This window comes from Palaemon carinicauda, chromosome 12 (assembly GCF_036898095.1).
Source record: "Palaemon carinicauda isolate YSFRI2023 chromosome 12, ASM3689809v2, whole genome shotgun sequence".
NCBI lineage: Eukaryota > Metazoa > Arthropoda > Malacostraca > Decapoda > Palaemonidae > Palaemon > Palaemon carinicauda.
Window position 1 is genome coordinate 12,523,972 of NC_090736.1, and position 20,279 is coordinate 12,544,250.

The 20,279-nt window shown below is 47.9% G+C and overlaps 1 protein-coding gene across 4 annotated transcripts in view; it reads left to right on the top strand.

The window, feature by feature from the left end:
* Positions 1 to 20,279, top strand: part of LOC137650516 (pseudouridylate synthase TRUB1-like) — a 76,595-nt gene that overhangs the window by 17,151 nt on the left and 39,165 nt on the right. For all 4 annotated transcript variants that reach the window (XM_068383738.1, XM_068383739.1, XM_068383737.1 and 1 more), the window contains exons 3-4: positions 181 to 258; positions 19,080 to 19,217. In XM_068383738.1, coding sequence (XP_068239839.1) covers positions 181 to 258; positions 19,080 to 19,217 — 216 coding nt within the window. The remainder of the gene's footprint in view (positions 1 to 180; positions 259 to 19,079; positions 19,218 to 20,279) is intronic.

A 20,279-nucleotide genomic window follows, 5' to 3' on the forward strand; every position in this document is an offset into this window, starting at 1 on the left:
ACTGAATAATGATTGTTAAATATATAAGCTGGTTTTGTTATTTGACAATAGTTATTGTAAGGGTAGAAAAAGATGAATTTTTAGGGCAAGGTTAGGTAATTTTCCCCCAAATTTAATTTTTATTCCTACTGTCTCTGAGATTTGCATATACTGTACTGTAATCCTTTACTTTTCTTCTAGAGTTCTGTTCTGGTGATAAGTCTACAATAAAAATGGGACATGGTGGAATATTGGACTCAACTGCCACAGGTGTCTTGGGTAGGTATTATTATAAATATTATTTAATTGTTTATTTTATATAGCAGTGAATAAATTCATAAATACAGTAATATATAAGGAGTGATTAGTGATAAGGATGTTTTGAAGGACAATTTTATGTGTGTGTGCTAAGTGGTCCCTAAAGACTACTGTTAAAGGCTTGAACAGAGAATCTAATATGACATAGAATACCAAATAAAAAATATTAACCCTGGTTCAAGGTCAGTGTATGAACATGCAAAGCATGAACTCGGGTATCACAAGGAAGAATCACATGTCTTGCTTTCTTTCACGTGTCTAGGGAGGTGGAAAAGTCTTGTGGACCACACAGCACCTTCTAAAAATATATTTGTTCCGTAACCGAAATACAAACCACGCTATTTACATAGGGTTTACCTTTTAGCGCAGCTGAAATGACGAGCCAATAGTTTTAACGAGGGTTAATTACCCCCGCGCTAGTTAGCGGGGGGTGGGGAAGGGTAGCTTGCTACCCCTCCCCCCTCCACACACCGGTGACTTGCTTCACTTCACTTTTGGCTCGGCGGTGATCAGACGTGTCTGCTCATCGTCCTCGTGACAGCCTTTAATTTTCTGCTTTTTCTTTACAGCGTGTGTGTTGGTTGGAAGTTGACCTTCATTATTATTTCTTTACAATGCGTACATGCCCTGGAGTTGCCGGTCGTCCTTGTGGGACTTTCATGTCGGACGTAACTTCGGACCCGCACACCCTTTGCCCTCAATGTCGGGGCCGACGGTGTGACCAGGAGAACATGTGCCGTGAGTGCAGGGAGTGGTCTGCCTCCCAGTGGGAGAGGTTTGGCCGTCAGCGTAAGAAGAAGTCCAGGAGAGACCGGTCTCCTTCGGGGTTAGCCTTGAAGGAGGAAGGTTCTCGGGACTCTTCTTCCGCCGCCCAACCATCCTCCGAAGCTCCCCCTCGTCCGCCTCCTAAGGAGAGTCGGCCGAGTGGTAGCACAGGCCCTAGTTTTGTTTCCCGACCTTGGGTGGGGGGAGAGGGCGTCGCCTCCCATAGCGAGGCTGTTCCCCCTCCTCCTCCGGGGGAGGTTATTGATAATGCCTTAACCAATGATGATCTTTTGCAGATTTGGTCGTCCCTGGGGCTTAAGGGCTTGCCCTCCAGGGTCGCCTTTATTGACCTTGTCTCGTTGGGGACCGCTGTTAAGCAGTCGCCGGCGGTAGCAGAGGTAGACCCTCTGTCTATTGTCGACGTCGTGGTGACAGAGGCCTCCGACGTGGCTGGGCAATCCTCCGCAGGTGCTGTTGCGGATGATGGTGCTAAAGGCTCTCCTCCCCCTTCCGTACATCCTTCGAAGGGGGAAGTGAGTCCTTCGGTCTCTGCTGCTGCTCAGCTTCCTTCTGAGGGAAGTGCTTTGACGGAGACTCCCCTTCGGAGGACCGATGGTCCCGACGATCTCCCCCAAGCCGCCTCCGCCGTAAGGCTCACCGTCCGCTACGCCACAAGGGCCTCCCTTCCCCTTACAAGGGGGTTAAGAGGCGTCTTTTTGGGTCTTCTTCCTCCGAGGGGGACTCTCCTCGTCAGCCTCAACCTACAGCTCCGTCTTCCTTAGACCTCTCTGCAGACCGTTCACCAACTCCTGCCAGATCTTCGCCTTCTGGAGAACTCGTCACCCGACGGGCAACGGTCCCTTCGGGGCTAAGGGATCCTTCCCTTCCATGAGCAGTGCTAGCGCACAGGCGCTCTCCTGCTCGTCAGCGCTCTCCTGCTCGCCAGCGCTCTCCTGATCGTCAGCGCTCTCCTGCTCGTCAAGACTCTCCTGCTCGCCGACGCTCACCTGCTCGTCGGCACTCTCCTGATGTTCGCCCTCCTCGCCAGCGCTCTCCTGCTCGTCAGCTCTCTTCTGAGCGTCAGCGCTTATTTGAGGACCATCGCCCTACGGTCTCTGACCATCCTACAGTTCCTGCTGAGCTTCCTGCTCACCATCTGTCTGATCCTGTGGCTATGCAACATCGTTCTGCGCGTGTGTCAAAAGCACATGTTCGCCAACGCGCCAGCGATCTTCCAGTTCCTGCTCGTGAACGCGCCGCGCCACCTGTCCTTTCACAGGACACGCGTCGACCTTCTGCTCGCCAGCGATCTCCTGCTCGCCAGCGATCTCCTGCTCGCCAGCGATCACCTACGCGCCAGCGATCACCTGCTCGCCAGCGTTCACCTGCTCGCCAGCGCGCACAGGCGGTTTTAGTATCGCCTATTTACCAGCGTTCTCCCACGCGTCAACGATCGCCTACGCGCCAGCATTCACCTGCTCGCCAGCATTCACCTGCTCGTCAGCGCGCACAGGCGATTTTAGTATCGCCTATTCAACAGCGTTCTACGCGTCAGCACTCACCTGTCTCTCGGCGATCTCCGGACCGCCAGCGTGTGTTACAGCCGGTGCGCCAACGTTCTCCAACACTTCTGAAAGAACATGGTTCGCCAGCTACAAGCTCGCCATCGCGCGATCGCTCACCTGCGCATGCTGCTCGCCAACGCGTCGCCATCGCCAACCTGCGCGTCAGCGCTCACCAGCTCATCATCGATCGCCTGTGGATCTACATCGCCAGCGGTCTTCCTCACCCACGCGGCAGCGCATTTCCTCGCCGTCGCGCCAACGCTTGCGTTCGCCGCCTCGGACACGCGTTCATTCACCTGCCCACCCTCGCGCCCACTCGCCTGCGCGCCCGCTCGCCTGCGCGATCATTCGCCTGCGCGCCCGCGCGATCGCTCGCCCGGGCTCACGCGCGACCATTCGCCCTCGCGCGACCATTGTTCGCGGCGAATTCTGCAGCCGGTGGTAGCAGCAGGAACGCGTGTTCCTAGACGACGCTCGGGATCGCCTCCACCCAAACACAGGTTGGTAGTGCAGGACGAGGAGAGGTTAGTACATCATTCTTCCCCACCTTCTTTTCAGGCAGGTACCGTGGTGTCCACTCCAAAGGATCGCCCGATCCCTTTCCCTTTAGCGAGGATTTCGGACTCTGTGCCCTTGGAGCAACAGACTTGGTTTGGTCCCCTGGCACGGGCGTTAGTGAGGGTTATGAAACCAGCACTCGCCGACCAGGGTAACAAACCAACGGCTGTCTCTCCTACGCTGAAGAGAAAGAGAGGAGTGGACATCGTGGTGACTTCCCCCAGGGCGAAGTTGGGTCCCAAGAGGTCGGTCGCCAAGGTCCCTTCTCCTGCACGAGTGCTTTCTCCTTCTCCCGTGGACGAGGCCTTTCCGTCCTCAGGTGAGTCCAGTGGGGCGGTAGTCTTCCCCTCGGCACCAGGGGGGGAGACTTCGCTTCATGCAGGAGAATCGTCTTGTGAGGAAGGGGCCCCTCGAACCTCATTGTTGGGATCCTGTATCCCTCCCAGGAGGGAATCCAAGGACTCCAAGACCATCCCTAAATCCTCTGCAAGGATTCGTCAGGAACCCACGACTACCCGGGGGAATGTCCACATGTCACCCCAGGAAGAGATCCCTGGGGCAGGAGACTTAGCTGCCAGCCCGCAGGGAGGAGAACAGCAAGAATCCGAACATGCCTTCTGGCAGGTCCTAAGCCTGATAAGGCAACTTAACGGGCTTATGGATCCAGTCATCGCCCCCCGTGAAGGCAAAGACACGATCTTGGATGAAGTGTTTGACGTTCGGAAGGTCCCTAAGACCAGTGCGGCTCTGCCCTGGTCTCGGGGTCTGAAGAGTGCCAGAGCTAGGGCCAACGCTCAGCTCGCACTTCTTGCCTCCTCCAGTCGTTCCACTGCCGGGAACAAGTTCATCCCTCCTCCTCGTCTTCAGCAGAGGAGGTATTTCGAGATCCTGGGTAAGCACAACCTCGCTCTTCCTCTCCATCACTCTGTGGAGGAGCTGGCGAAGGGAGTTCCCCTTGAGAAGCTCTCTGCCCGGCAGGTGTCGTTCCCGGCGGCAGAGATCCTTAGCCACGAGAAGGTCGCTAAGTGTGCCATGCAGGCCACTTCGTGGCTGGACTTTTGGCTAGGATCTCTGGGCATCCTATTGCGATCGGAGGACTTGTCCAAGGAGACCAATAGGAAGGCCCTGGAGACTTTCTTGCTCTCGGGCACCCGCTCCATCGAGTTTTTGGCGCACCAGGTTACCACCCTGTGGGCCAACTCGGTGTTGAAGCGTCGCGATGCTGTGTCCGAGAGATTCCATCCGAAGGTCCCCGCCGTGAATGTGTGTAGGCTCCGACATGCTTCCCTTCTGGGGGAGAACCTGTTTGAGCCTCAAGACATGGAGCGAACGGCTGAGAGGTGGAGGAAATCCAGCACGGACTCCCTCCTCCATAGGGCCCTTACAACTCGGCCCTATAAGCCTCCAGCCCCGCCACAACAGCAGCAACAGCCTCGTAAGGCTCCCAAACAGGCACCGGCAGTTAAGAAGGTGGTGTCTAAGCCCCAGCCCTTTCCAGCCAAGGTCAAGAGGGGCGGTAAGTCCTCCAGGGGAGGCAAGACTCCTAGGGGTGGCGGCCACGGCCGCAAGCCCCTGCGTGTCCACCTGTGGGGGGATGCCTTCAGCGTTGCGTCCGCAGGTGGCAGCAACACGGGGCCGATGCTTGGACGGTCTCAGTGATCGGCCAAGGCTATCGCGTCCCGTTCACAACATCTCAACCTCCCCTGACAGCGAATCCAGTGTCGTTGAGCTCCTATGCCACGGGATCGGCAAAGGGGCTAGCCCTTCAGGCTGAAGTCGAGACCATTCTCGAGAAGGGTGCTCTCCAGGAGGTCGTGGACGGCTCCCCAGCCTTCTTCAGTCGACTCTTTCTTGTAGAGAAGGCTACTGGAGGCTGGAGACCCGTCATCGATCTCTCAGCTCTGAACAGGTTTGTCAAGCAAACCCGGTTCAGCATGGAGACAGCAGACACGGTCAGACTTGCGGTGAGACCACAAGACTTCATGTGCACACTGGATCTAAAGGACGCGTACTTCCAGATCTCAATCCATCCGTCTTCCAGGAAGTACCTGAGATTTTGCCTAGACAACAAGATCTACCAGTTCAAGGTGCTGTGTTTCGGTCTCTCCACAGCTCCTCAGGTGTTCACCAGAGTGTTCACCCTGATTTCATCTTGGGCGCACAGGAACGGCATTCGTCTCCTTCGTTATCTGGACGATTGGCTGATCCTAGCAGACTCGGAGTCGACCCTTCTTCGGCACCGAGACAGGCTTCTGGATCTTTGCCAGGATCTGGGGATCGTGGTAAACCTCGAGAAGTCCTCTCTGCAGCCGTCCCAACGACTGGTTTATCTAGGCATGCTAATAGACACCAATCTCCACAAAGCCTTTCCATCAGACGACCGGATAGCAAGACTGAGGAGGGTGGCGGAACCCTTCCTCAGGCGAAAAGAACTCCCCGCCCAATTGTGGTTGCGTCTCTTAGGTCACCTATCCTCCCTGGCCCGTCTGGTTCCAAACAGCCGCCTCAGGATGAGATCCCTTCAATGGCGGCTCAAGTCCCGGTGGAATCAAGGATCCGATTCCCCGGACATTCTGATCCCAATGGGGTCTCTGGAACAGACGGACTTGCGGTGGTGGCTGGTCGATGAGAACCTACGGAAGGGAGTGAGTCTTCTCGTCCTCCCCCCGGAATTGACTCTGTTTTCGGACGCGTCAAAAGAAGGGTGGGGGGCGCACGTTCTGAACCAGAGGGCCTCAGGCCTTTGGTCAGAATCAGAAAAGTGCCTACACATTAACCTGATAGAATTGAAGGCCGTCTTTCTGGCTCTTCAGCAGTTCTAACGGTCCCTGGCGGGTCACTCCGTGGTGGTGATGAGCGACAACACCACGGTAGTGGCTTATATCAACAAGCAGGGAGGCACTTTTTTGCAACAGCTATCCCATCTTGCAGTAGAGACTCTGAGGTGGACCGAAACCCACTCGATAACACTATCAGCTCGCTTCATTCCTGGCAAGAGGAATGTGCTCGCCGACAGTCTGAGCAGGGCTTCGCAGATAGTGAGTACCGAGTGGTCTTTGGATCCTCAGATAGCCAACAAAGTCCTGACTTTGTGGGGTTCCCCGACTGTGGACTTGTTCGCGACAGCCTTGAACTTCAAGCTGCCCCTGTACTGCTCCCCAGTCCCGGACCCCAAGGCACTCTGGCAAAATGCTTTCCAGCAACGGTGGGACAACATCGACGTGTACGCCTTCCCACCGTTCTGTCTGATGAGAAGGGTGCTCAACAGGACCAGACTATCGGTCAACTGTTCGATGACTCTGGTAGCTCCGCTATGGCATCACGCGGAATGGTTTCCGGACCTTCTGCAGCTCCTGACGGAACTCCCGAGGGAGCTTCCTCCACGACACGAGCTTCTCAGGCAACCCCACTCCGGCGTCCCTCACAGGGCCGTAGCCTCGCTTCGGCTTCACGCCTGGAGACTATCCAGCGTCTCCTTGCGGAGAGAGGCTTTTCGCAACAGGTTGCGGAGAGAATGTCTCGGCACCTGCGAAGGTCCTCTGAGGGAGTCTACCAAGCAAAGTGGAGAGTCTTTTGTGGTTGGTGTCGTGGAAGGGGTATCTCTCCACTCGATGCCACTATTCCAGCAATAGCGGACTTCCTCGTGTATCTGCGGGAAGAAATGCGCCTTTCTGTCTCGGCAGTGAAAGGCTATCGCTCAGCCTTAAGCTTAGCCTTCAGATTGAAGGGCGTGGATATTTCTTCATCGCTGGAACTCTCTTTACTCATACGTAGCTATGAGCTTACCTGCCCCCAGTCGGAAGTGAGACCCCCTCCTTGGAACGTGGTTCAAGTCCTCAGGTCTCTTAAGAGACCTCCCTTCGAGCCATTACGCCAGGCCTCTGATCGCCACCTGTCTTGGAAGACGGCTTTCCTACTCGCCTTGGCTTCGGCCAAGCGGGTTAGTGAACTTCATGGTCTCTCGTACGACATCGCCCATTCAAGGGGATGGGGGGAGGTAACGTTCAGGTTCGTCCCTGAGTTTGTTGCCAAGACTCAGAATCCTGAAGTGCCGGATCCTCGGTTCGACTCTTTCAGGATCGCGAGTCTCCGTTCTGTAACAAGCGACCTAGACCAGCTGCTACTATGTCCAGTGAGGTGTCTGAGGCACTACTTGAAGAGAACGGCTGCAGTCCGTCCTCAAGTGCGAGCTTTGTTTGTGAGCACAGGCAGGACTAAGAGAAGGGTCACCAGGAACACCATCTCAGCTTGGATTCGAAGGGTTATCCACCATGCCCTGAATCCTGACCCTCCTCCGTCACGTCGCCCTCGGGCCCACGATGTCAGGGGTATTGCTACATCCCTGGCCTTCAAGAGAAACTTCTCTGTGACGCAGGTACTTCAAGCTGGGGTCTGGAAGCGTAAAACGACCTTCACAGCCCACTACCTGCAAGACGTGACCCACAGGAGCCTCGATACGTTTTCTATCGGCCCTGTGGTGGCTGCACAACAGCTGGTCTAACCTCAGGCTTCTTTTTGGACAAGTAGCAGTAGGTTGAGGGCGTTGTTACCCGGTCTTAGTCTGCGTGAATGAAAGAGTATGTCTGCCCCTTACTTCTTTCTTCATTCTCCCCTCTCTTGGGGAAGCAGCATCCTGGCCCTCGCATAGCTGACCTCGACCTCTGCAGGTAACCCATGCTTCTTTGTGCTCCTAGTATTAAGCTTAATACTGTTGCGTCTCCCATACCCTGACGAGGTGGTATTGGGAACGTCCTATCCTAGAATTCCTATCTGAAAGTCTCAAGGTCAACTGCATAGGACGAGTCACTCTCTCCTCCTCACACTGCTTATGTAGGCCACTCGTTCCTAGCGATGCTAGGAACTTGTGAGGTACAGGGGCTCCCTCTCTCTAGTGCTGCTCACTGAGGGATCGAGCCCCCGGGCAAGCCGAAGTCAGTAAGGCTGGGGACTTTCCACCCTTCCTAAGGGGTAAGTCACCCTATGTAAATAGCGTGGTTTGTATTTCGGTTACGGAACAAATGACATTCGAAGATAATTTGTATTTTTCCTAACCATACAAACCTTAGCTATTTACACATATGTGCCTGCCATCCCTGATCCCCAAGTCAAGTCCTACCTCTAAGTGAAGTGGAGCAAGTCACCGGTGTGTGGAGGGGGGAGGGGTAGCAAGCTACCCTTCCCCACCCCCCGCTAACTAGCGCGGGGGTAATTAACCCTCGTTAAAACTATTGGCTCGTCATTTCAGCTGCGCTAAAAGGTAAACCCTATGTAAATAGCTAAGGTTTGTATGGTTAGGAAAAATACAAATTATCTTCGAATTTGTTATATTTTTTTTCAAAACCTTTTGGTATTATGTTACTGCATGGTTCCCAAGGACTAATACCAGACCAACACCAAAGTAGACTTGTGTACTACAGAGGTCATATACTGTACAGTATACATCCAATCCAGGTGTACATAAGTGAAAGGTAAAGACTAACAGGTCAATCACTCACCTCATAAAAGGAAATTCCTTCTGCTCTATTTTCCCTGATAAGTGCCACAAACGAGTCAAGCAAGCACCACCCATTCATGTTTTAATGCTTGGAATTTTTTGGGTAGTATCTTATAAACATCCAATCCCCAGACCAACCCACAAAGCTCTGGTTATCCTGAAATTACATATTAATCAAAAAAGGCCAATGAGGAACAATTTTTCTCATATTGTGACTTTAGGGATGAAGAGAAAATCAGCTTTTATGGTGAGGGAAGTTATGAGACCACAGGACTTGTTTGTCTGTGTGTTTTGAAACGAACTACCTTATGAAGATCTGGATCTCTGCAGATATGGTTACCATCATTAGACTAAATCCAAGACATAAAGGTCTAGCCTCTGAAGAGGCTTTTAATTTTTTACCAAGCAATAGGAGATTCGGAGTCAGAATCAGGTGGTCAAGAGTGATGGTGAGGAACTCTTGCTCTCTATGGATTGCTAAAATTTCACTGAATCTTACTCTCTACGCTAAGGCTATAAGAAATATAGCCTTTTCAAGTAACTTTTTTAAAGAAATCAAAGAATTATTTAATTTAGTCAAAAATTCAAGCACTCAAATGACAAGGATATTGAAAGAGTTGTCAAGTATGATTGTTGTAAAAGTAAAGGAATGAGTAGTCTTGTGGAACATATTCAAGTCTAAATCCATGTTGAAAGATCTGCTTGAGATGTTCTGTCAATGCAGAATTGAATGACTCAAATTTTGATGGCTTAAATATCCAATTTTAAATATTTAACTTAGCCGGTGAATATATAATAGCTGCTGCTCCAGCGGCTCGACAGAAAAACTCACAGAAACTCGCGAGCGATCGCTATGAAGGTTGCGGGTGTGCCCACCAGCGCCAACTATCGGCCAGATACCACACATGCATGTAAACAAACCTCAATTCTTCTCTGTCGACCTTGACGACAAGACGTATCAATACTCGCTGTATAACCTGGAGTTTTCTCAACATATTTGGTGTACTTCATTTTGGTTTGAGCTTTCGCAGTGCAGGTGTTTTTCCTCAACTTAAACTCTTGAACTCTTTATTGGACAGATTTAATTGTTGATGACTTGGATTGTTTTTTGGATTTTCTTTGACTAATTCAAAATGGCTGACGCTTCACAAGCCCCTAGATTTCGTAAGTGTAATGCTAGGGATTGCAATAGGCGTCTTCCAAAGGCCTCTCTCGACCCACATACTGTGTGTTCTAATTGTCGGGGTAAAACCTGTCAATTAGGAGATCGGTGTGAGGAATGCGTGGGCCTTTCGGAATTCGATTGGCTCGAATACGACAAGTATTCTCGTAAGCTAGAGAGAGATAGGGTAAGGAGGAGTTCCTCTAGATCAGTAGATTTTTCCTCTCCACATGCCCCTGAACCTAATCCTTCCCCTGTAGTGGTTGTGCCTGAACCCCCTACTGGCACTCAGGAACCATCGATGCGAGACATGTTACGTGCCATTCATGCCTTGGGTGAAAGAGTTGAATCGTTAGCAACAGATCGTAATCAACTCATGGCTGACGTTAAAGAGCTAAAGTGTCAGAGTGCCACAGCGGAAAATCGTGGGAAAGTGATTAGTGCGCAAAGTGTTGTCAGTGTTGCGACCGAGGGTTCGTCTGTTCGTGCCTGTCGTTCGCCTAGTCCGAGACCTCTTGCAAGCTCCCAAGCCCAGGGGAGAAGTAATGTCGTACGACTTATGGGTTCGAGAGGCCTTGATCAGCGAACAGACGTTCCCTCTATGGTAACAGGCGTGTCTCACCAAGATCGCCCCTACCATAAGACGAGAGAGACCATTTTCTCCTCGTCATCCGAAGGCTTTTCGCATAAGAAACCGTGGAGCAAGGTTTCTAGGCCCCTTAAGCGAAAGTCGGTCCCTTCAGGACAGGTCCAGCGTCCTGGTTGTAGCCATTGGGACAGCTCTGACCCTTTGCAGTCATCGGAAGACTGCTCGCCGCCTAAGCAGCAACGTTACACAGGCTCAGAGAGTCTTGGTGTAGGCAAGGTCGTGCCGTCTCAGACGTTAACCCCGTCTTTTACCGCACCCATTCCCGTTGATCCTAAATGGGTTGTGCTGCAAGACATGCAGATTAAGCTCGCCTCCCTTATGGAAGACTATTCTGCCGATAAGGTTCACGATGATCCTCGCCGCTTAAATCATCGAGTTCCTGGCCTTCAGCCGCCAAATCGAGCCTTTGCTCGTCCTGTTGACGTTGGCGTAGCTAAGTCACGTCAGTCACGCTTTGTAGAGCCTCACTCGATGCAGTCACGTGTTGACTTTCAGCCGCATATGGACGTTCAGCCACTTCCTAATGCTCTTGTTGACGTTCAGGACGTTCGCCAACCAGCGGAGTTGACTTGTTTTGACGCTGAGCGTCAACCACCGCAGTCTAGAGTTGTTTTGACTGCTCAGTCTAGGCAGTCAAAACAGTCTCGAGTTGACGTCGAGCGTCCTCCCGCTCCTGTTGTTGTTGACAGTCAGGCTGTTAAGCAGTTTCATGACGTAGCGTCACGGACTGCTACTAATGCACCAGTGCGTGTGGACTCTGCGTGTCAAGCATTGCCAACCCCTTTGCTTGTTACTCAGCAGTTGTCGGATGAGGATCCTTCAGATGAGGACGTTGCTGACCCTCATCATGATGATCATCCTTCGGATGTAGACGAACCTAGAACGGTTCCTCCATCAATGGACTTTAAGAAAGTCATGTTAATTTTCAAGGAGCTTTTTCCCGATCTCTTCGTCACTGTTGCTCCTCGTTCGTCACCGTCTGAGTTTGCTCTAGGCTTACCTGCTAACATGCCAGCCTTTACAAAGCTAGTGCTCTCTCGCTCTTCCAAGAGAGCTTTACGACTTTTAGGCGACTGGTTGGATACCAGGAGGAGTTTGGGGAAGACGGCCTTTGCCTTCCCTCCGTCAAAGCTCTCGTCTAGATCGAGCGTCTGGTATGCCACGGGAGAAGTTCTCGGCTTGGGAGTCCCTGCCTCTGCCCAGGGTGACTTCTCAAGCCTCGTAGACTCTCCCCGCCGCCTAGCCATGAGACGCTCGAAGATTAGTTGGTCCTCCTCGGACCTTGACCATCTGCTGAAAGGCGTATACAGAGCCTTTGAAGTTTTCAACTTCCTTGACTGGTCTTTGGGAGCCTTAAGTAGGAAAATCTCATCGGCTGATAGAGATGTCTCCTTACAGATAATGTCCTGTATGGATAAAGCCATCCGCGATGGTTCCAATGAGCTCGCCTCCTCTTTTACGTCGGGAGTCTTAAAGAAGCGAGAGTCCCTTTGCTCTTTTCTTTCGGCAGGAGTTACTCCCTGTCAGAGATCAGAACTGCTCTTTGCTCCCTTATCAAAGTTTTTGTTTCCGCAACAATTGGTTAAGGACATAGCTTCTTCGCTTGTGCAGAAGGACACCCATGACTTGGTGGCGTCCTCTGCTCGCAAGGGGACTCCTTCTACATCCTTTTCTGCTAGACCCAGGATCGACACTCCGGCGTCCAGATTTATCCCGCCCTTTCGTGGCAGAGCTCCCAGCAGGGGAAGTACTCGTGCAGAGGGAAAGAGAGGAAAGAAGAGAGGAGCCAAGTCCTCACGTGGCAGAGTCTGACTGCCCACAGCCTCAGAGAGCAGTAGGAGCCAGATTGAAGAACTTCTGGTAGGCCTGGGAGAAGATGGGCGCAGACCAACAGTCTGCTCGGTTGCTCAGAGAGGGGTACAAAATTCCATTTGTACGCAAACCTCCTCTAGCGACTTCCCCCATCGACCTCTCTCCCAGGTACCGAGAGGAGTCAAAGAGACAAGCCCTAAACCTAGAAGTGTCTCTGTTGCTAGAGAAGGGAGCGGTGGTGAAAGTCTCGGACCTTCAATCACCGGGGTTTTACAACCGTCTCTTCCTAGTCCCGAAGAAGACAGGAGGTTGGAGACCGGTGCTAGACGTCAGTGCGCTCAACGTCTTTGTTACGAAAACAAAGTTCACCATGGAGACCAGGAAATCAGTCTTAGCAGTGGTCAGAAAGGGAGACTGGATGGTCTCTCACCTACGAGACGCGTACTTCCACATCCCTATACACCCAGATTCCCAACTGTTTCTGAGGTTTGTTTTCAAAAATGTGGTATACCAGTTTCGGGCCCTGTGCTTTGGTCTAAGTCCTTCTCCTCTCGTGTTTACGAGGCTTATGAGGAATGTAGCAAAATTCCTCCATTTATCGGGAATCCGAGCCTCCCTGTACTTGGACGACTGGCTTCTCAGAGCCTCGTCCAGTCATCGCTGTCTGCAGGATATTCATTGGACATTGGATCTGACCAAGGAATTGGGACTTTTGGTCAACCTAGAAAAGTCCCAGCTGATTCCATCCCAAACTATAGTGTATTTAGGGATGGAGATTCGCAGTCCAGTTTTTCGGGCTTTTCCGTCTGTCACCCGAATAGAGCAAGCCCTGCTCAAAGTCCAACTTATGTTGAAGAGAGAACGGTGCTCAGTCAGGAATTGGATGAGTCTAGTAGGAACTCTATCATCCCTGGAGCAGTTTGTCTCGCTAGGAAGGCTACACCTTCGACCTCTCCAGTTCCATCTAGCCTTTCACTGGAAGAAGGACAAGACGTTAGAGACGGTCTCAATCCCGGTCTCCGAACCAGTAAAGGCATGCCTGAATTGGTGGAACGACAATATCAGTCTGAGAGAGGGACTTTCCCTAGCAGTTCAGAACCCAAACCACGTACTATTCTCAGACGCGTCGGATTTGGGTTGGGGTGCGACCCTGGACGGTCGGGAATGCTCAGGTCTGTGGACCTCAAGTCAGAGGAGCATGCACATCAACGGCAAGGAGCTTTTGGCAGTCCACTTGGCCTTGATGAAATTCGAGAGTCTCCTTCGAAACAAAGTGGTAGAGATCAACTCCGACAATACCACAGCCTTGGCTTACATCTCCAAGCAAGGAGGCACCCACTCCCTCACGCTGTACGAGATCGCAAGGGACCTGCTCATTTGGTCAAGAGATCGAGGCATCTCCCTGTTAACGAGGTTTATCCAGGGCGACTTGAACGTCTTAGCAGACTGCCTCAGTCGGAGGGGTCAGGTAATTCCTACGGAATGGACCCTCCACAAGGACGTGTGCAAGAGTCTTTGGGCGACTTGGGGTCAACCCACCATAGACCTCTTTGCAACCTCGATGACCAAGAGACTTCCAATCTATTGCTCTCCAGTCCCAGACCCAGCAGCAATACACAGACGCATTTCTCCTAGATTGGTCTCATCTGGACTTATATGCATTCCCACCATTCAAGATTGTCAACAAGGTACTGCAGAAGTTCGCCTCTCACGAAGGGACAAGGTTGACGTTGGTTGCTCCCCTCTGGCCCGCGAGAGAGTGGTTCACCGAGGTACTTCGATGGCTGGTAGACTTTCCAAGAAGTCTTCCTCTAAGGGTAGATCTGTTACGTCAGCCCCACGTAAAGAATGTACACCAAAACCTCCCCGCTCTTCGTCTGACTGCCTTCAGACTATCGAAAGACTCTCAAGAGCTCGAGGATTTTCGAAGGAGGCAGCCAGTGCGATTGCAAGAGCGAGGAGAGCTTCTACCATTAGAGTATACCAGTCGAAGTGGGAAGTCTTTCGAGACTGGTGCAAGTCAGCATCTGTGTCCTCGTCCAGTACCTCTGTAGCCCAAATCGCTGATTTTCTCTTACATCTGAGAAAGGTTCGCTCCCTTTCAGCTCCCACTATCAAGGGCTACAGGAGCATGTTGGCTTCGGTCTTTCGCCATAGAGGCTTAGATCTTTCCAACAATAAAGATCTCCAAGATCTCCTTAAGTCTTTTGAGACCTCTAAGGAACGTCGTTTGGCAACTCCTGGATGGAACTTAGACGTGGTCCTAAGGTTCCTCATGTCAGACAGGTTTGAGCCATTACATTCAGCCTCCCTGAAGGATCTCACTCTCAAGACACTTTTCCTAGTGTGCTTGGCTTCGGCTAAAAGAGTCAGTGAACTTCATGCCTTCAGTAAGAACATCGGCTTTTCTACAGAAAAAGCCACTTGTTCTCTTCAACTTGGTTTCCTGGCCAAAAATGAACTGCCTTCTCGTCCTTGGCCTAAATCTTTTGATATTCCTTGCTTATCAGAGATCGTAGGCAACGAACTGGAAAGAGTATTATGTCCTGTTAGAGCTCTTAAGTTCTATTTAGCTCGTACTAAGTCATTACGAGGTAAATCTGAGGCATTATGGTGCTCAGTTAAGAAACCATCATTGCCTATGTCAAAGAATGCTTTGTCATATTTTATCAGATTTTTAATACGAGAAGCTCATTCTCACTTGAATGAGAAAGACCGATGTTTGCTTAAGGTTAAGACGCACGAAGTTAGAGCTATAGCAACCTCCGTGGCCTTCAAGCAAAATAGATCTCTGCAAAGTATCATGGACGCGACTTTTTGGAGAAGCAAGTCAGTGTTCGCGTCATTTTACTTAAAAGATGTCCAGACTCTTTACGAGGACTGCTACACACTGGGTCCATTCGTTGCAGCGAGTGCAGTAGTGGGTGAGGGTTCTACCACTACACTTCCCTAATTCCAATATCCTTTTTAATCTGTCTCTTGAAATGTTTTTAATATTGTTTTTTGGGTTGTACAGAAGGCTAAGAAGCCTTTCGCATCCTGGTTGATTTGGCGGGTGGTCAAAGTCATTTCTTGAGAGCGCCCAGATTAGGGGTTTGATGAGGTCCTGTTTGTATGGGTTGCAGCCCTTGATACTTCAGCTCCTGGGAGTCTTTCAGCATCCTAAGAGGATTGCTGGGCTTCGTGAGGAAGACAGACTTACAAGGCAGAGTAATCGTCTAAGTCAACTTCCTTACCAGGTACCTATATATTTGGGTTTTGTTATATTGATAACTGTCAAAAACTCTAAGCATATACGCTGTAAACTTAATTAACTCTGGTCTCTACCCACCGCCTTGGGTGTGAATCAGCTATTATATATTCACCGGCTAAGTTAAATATTTAAAAATGATATTTTAATTATAAAATAAATTTTTGAATATACTTACCCGGTGAATATATAAATTAAAGGCCCTCCCTTCCTCCCCAATAGAGACGCAGCAGGACGAGAAGAATTGAGGCTTGTTTACATGCATCTGTGGTATCTGGCCGATAGTTGGCGCTGGTGGGCACACCCGCAACCTTCATAGCGATCGCTCGCGAGTTTTTGTGTGTTTTTCTGTCGAGCCGCTGGAGCAGCAGCTATTATATATTCACCGGGTAAGTATATTCAAAAATTTATTTTACAATTAAAATATCATTCTTCAGAGTGGACCAGAAATGATGTCAAGAATTTCTAGCTTATCGAGCGCGGAGTCTTATCCCTATGGAAGACCATCCCTGCCATTCGCACAGACTGGTATTGTTTGCTGGAGGAAGACTTACTGCCCATCAAATGTCATATTGTAGACTGGAAATTCTCTACCAAGCGTCAATGTTCTGGTTCGGAAATGAGGAAGCGAAGATAATCCAACTTCCTACTCTATATATGCTGACCTTTGTTTCAGATGCTGAAAGAGTGGAAACCATGGACTGTCTGAACATAGTGGAGCCACAAGCATAGCTGTTTCTGAGAAATCCAGAAGGATCTTCAAAATATTTGAAATCATACTCTGAGTTAAATGGAGGACCATTTGTTCCAGTTCAGGATCAAGGCATCTCTTGCAATTACTGTACTTGAAATTCTACATTCAGAGCTATTCAAAGTGGAAGCTTGTGATTCCCTTTCATTGCCAAGAGGGCCAATACTGTACTTCTTTTCTTAAATTATGGTAAATAGTACTTTAGGGTAGTCATAACATTTAATACAGACCACTGAAACACTTGGTATCGTTACTCAATGTTTCAATGATGGGAATAATAAGATTACTTGGTAACAAAATGATAGGAAATCACTTGATTTGCCACTCGCCTTCCTCCAGAAATATGACGTCACCAGACGTGTAATGAAAGAATGACTCACGAAATGTGTAATTCTAGTCTGTTTTCCTGCAAGAAATAAAAGAAAATGCTAACTTGCCCAGCAAAAGTATTTCATTTTGATGATGTAAAAGAAAATATATCTCTAAGAAAATATTTGTCCTATTTGTGTACTTTCATTAGATAAATATCGATCTACTATCAGAGATGAAACATAAGAAGATGAAATGCGTAAAATACGAGATTCAGTCCTAGTTGTAGAGTTGAATTTACGCTAAGTATTACTCAAAACAACCGATACAGAACTGTGAAATACATTGCATCGTTAATCGATATTTCGATTTGGGGAATACTAACATAAATCTATAGCCTATTGAAAGGAAATCAGTTGATTTGCCTGCTCTTTTCCCGTGATTGCCAGAAATATGACATCACTAGATATATATGAAATTAATAGATATTAGAAGCTATTTTAATATATTTTTTTATTTGAAATGGATACTGTATATTATCAACAAAAAGAATTACTAACCAAGATGAATCAGTTAATTTTTATACAAGAAAATAGATTATTTCTAAGGAAATATATGTTCTTTTATAGTGTACTATTTCTGACAGACTTGTGACGTCATCACAGTGAAAAAAGTGATTGTAAAGTCGAACAGGCGTAAGTTGATGACTACCTGTACTGAAAACCCTGGCCTTGCAGACCAACGTAGAAGAGATTTTGAAGAAGAATGGCTCTAAGTCGTTTGAGACAAGTCTCCAGGCTGATTCATCCTGGTAGAGAAGTCAACTTGCGGCAGGAGACCAATCATCCACCTCTCTCTTTACTGAATAAGTTTGTTCGTCAAACGACGTTCAGGATAAAAGCAGTACTTTATGTGCAGAATTCCATCAGCGAAGGAGACTTCATGGTCTCGGTGGACCTGAAGGACCCGCGTTTAAATTCCTTGGGGAAGTACCTCCGCTTCTACTGCTGTCCAGTGTACCAGTTCAAGACTCTGTTCTTTGGAATGTGTACAGCTTCTCAGGTGTTCACTCAGGTGATCCCCTTGGTAGCAGCTTGGGCCCATTGGCAAGAGACATGTTTATTGATGTCTGTATCTCAGTCTTTCATCCCTGTGAAAGACAGTGAGGAGGTTGCTTAAGTCATCGCTTTGCTCCCATGAAGTACCAGGTGGTGGACACTTCCAGGGATGAAATGAACCACCCAGTTTGGTTCTAAGGACTTCTAGCCCACCAAGCAGTGTCTCCCTAATTAGAGGATTTGTATGCCGCGCAGGAAATCCATCTCCCCTCAATCCCCCTTCTCAGTCTGTGTCGAAAAGTCAAAAGTGAAGCTACTTTCGCTGGGAATGGGGTAGGGGGTCCTTGCGCCTCACCCTTCATCGGCTGGATAACCGCTCGTTATCCAAGTTTTAATGACTGTCTCCAGTTCGAGCTGGCTCAATATCCCTAATTAAATGATAGGTTTGCTTAGCGAGAAAAAATACTAATGCTGTACAATGCTGTCAAAATTTATGATATTGCTATTATTCACTTTTTGCTCTTAACTGCTCGATTGTTTCATTAATTTACTAGTGGCGTGTTTTTCAAAAAAAAAAGAAAATGATAAATTTTTATGAATTTTATTGGTAAATGTTGATGAACCAAGTTTCTGGATAAGAAGCAATACGAACATCAGGCGAGTATAAAAATAACAAATATTATTATTTAAATTCAATTTTTCATCAGGTTTTGGAGTTAAGAATTGAGTCAAGTTACTTTAGCATGGTTAAGTCCAGTATTCTGACTTCTTTAGAGATGTTATTTTAACTATCCCTTGTTTGGCCTCATGTTGGGGGTAGCTCTTTTAATGGGGTAATACTCTAAATGTAGGGATTTGCAATGGTGAAGTCCTCAGCAATGCTAGTCTTCTCTCCTCTTGATGGAGTTAGAGGAGAAGTTGCGGGTCTTCCATCAACCTTAAGAGTGCCATTGGACTAGCCATCTGGTGGTTGAATTACGAGTAATACTTATGCAATATTTTTGGTGTTTACCTCTTATTTCAAAGTGGATTTCTGTAATATTGAGGTATGGAAAACCTAGTCTAACAAATCCACTCCTACTCATCTCATTTACTTTTAATTTTTCTACCAGAGGTGCACTTTCAAAGCTTACATAATAATGAATGTTGGGTAAGTATTGAAATAATAAATTTGATTTTAATTATTATATTAATTTTCTTTATTTTTTTACATTATTCTAACATGTGAGTGTGCAGTATGATTGAAGGTATGTATTTTCATTAATACAATTATTATATAAAATTATGCTTTTGTACGTTTCCATGGTTTGTATCTGTTCAATGTTGATATAGTATGTACTTTAATCTGGGAGTTGTCTTATTTTCAGACTTAAAAAACAAGTTATATTCTAATGATTTGTCCTTTTCAGTTGTTGGTATTGGGAAGGACTGTAAAAACCTAAAGTTCTTTTTGAACAGTGAAAAATGTTACTTTGTTCGAGGTCAGCTTGGAGTAGCTACAGATACCCATAATGAAATTGGTCAAATCATGATGGAAAGGAGATATGGTAATATTTCATTAATTTTCTTTTCTTGATGATATAAACTTGGTATAATTATGTTCAAACCTGAATTTTTACTTTGATACACTTTTTTGTTATAACTGAAAATGCAACCCATTGTCCTTTAATACAGGAGGTATTTCAACACTTAAGTTTAAATGTCCAATGAATCGTTATCAAAATGTATTTAAGTCACTTTTGACTTTGGTTGCATTGTGAGATGTATAGCTGTTTCTCTCTGATCTTTTCTAGTTTTGTGTAACGTGTGAAAGTGTCCCAAAAAGATAGGCCATAAATATACTGTCCAAAGGTGGTGAATCCCCCTGTACTTTCTGCCTTTTTTAAGTCCCATGACTGTTCTCAGTCGTCCTCTTGTGATGAGGGCAAAGTATGAAAAGAAAGGAAGAAATCTGGGGAACATACTCCAAAGTTAACAAATATTTTAGTTCTTTCCTACCTCCTCCTCCAGCTGGACCCTCTGTCGCTCTTATGGGTACTTCTCAGGCTCAGTTCACAATTAATAATCTGGAGGGCCTGGAAGAGATTGTTCCCCACTGAGACAGCAGTGACATTGTTTTTCGCAGGCAAGGAATACTTAATCAAATTTACGTATTCAAGAGGAACTTCTTAATAACGCAGAACTCTCCACAAAATTGGCTGGTGCAGACTATCAAAGGCTTTTTCATAGTCCACAAATGCCATCATAAATGAATTTCTATATTCTGCATATTGCTCTACAACTTATACCTTTTCGAAGTCCTGCTTGTTAATCTTTCAGCTTTTCATAATCTTTCTCTCCAGTTTCTTTAGAATGAGCATATTTTGTATATTCGTGACAACTGACGTAAGTAGGATGCTCCTGTAAATAATTTAATCGGTCAAATCTCGCTTCTTTTTTTTTTTTTTTTTGTCATTTTCACCAACATTTTTAGCTCCCATTCATCAGGTATTTGCATCTTCATGTAACATTCTATAAAATAATTTTGCAAGTATTCTGGGATTCTTGTAATTTTTGTCCAAAATCATCTCTGTAGTCATTCCATCATATCCAGGGGCTTTCCATCTTTT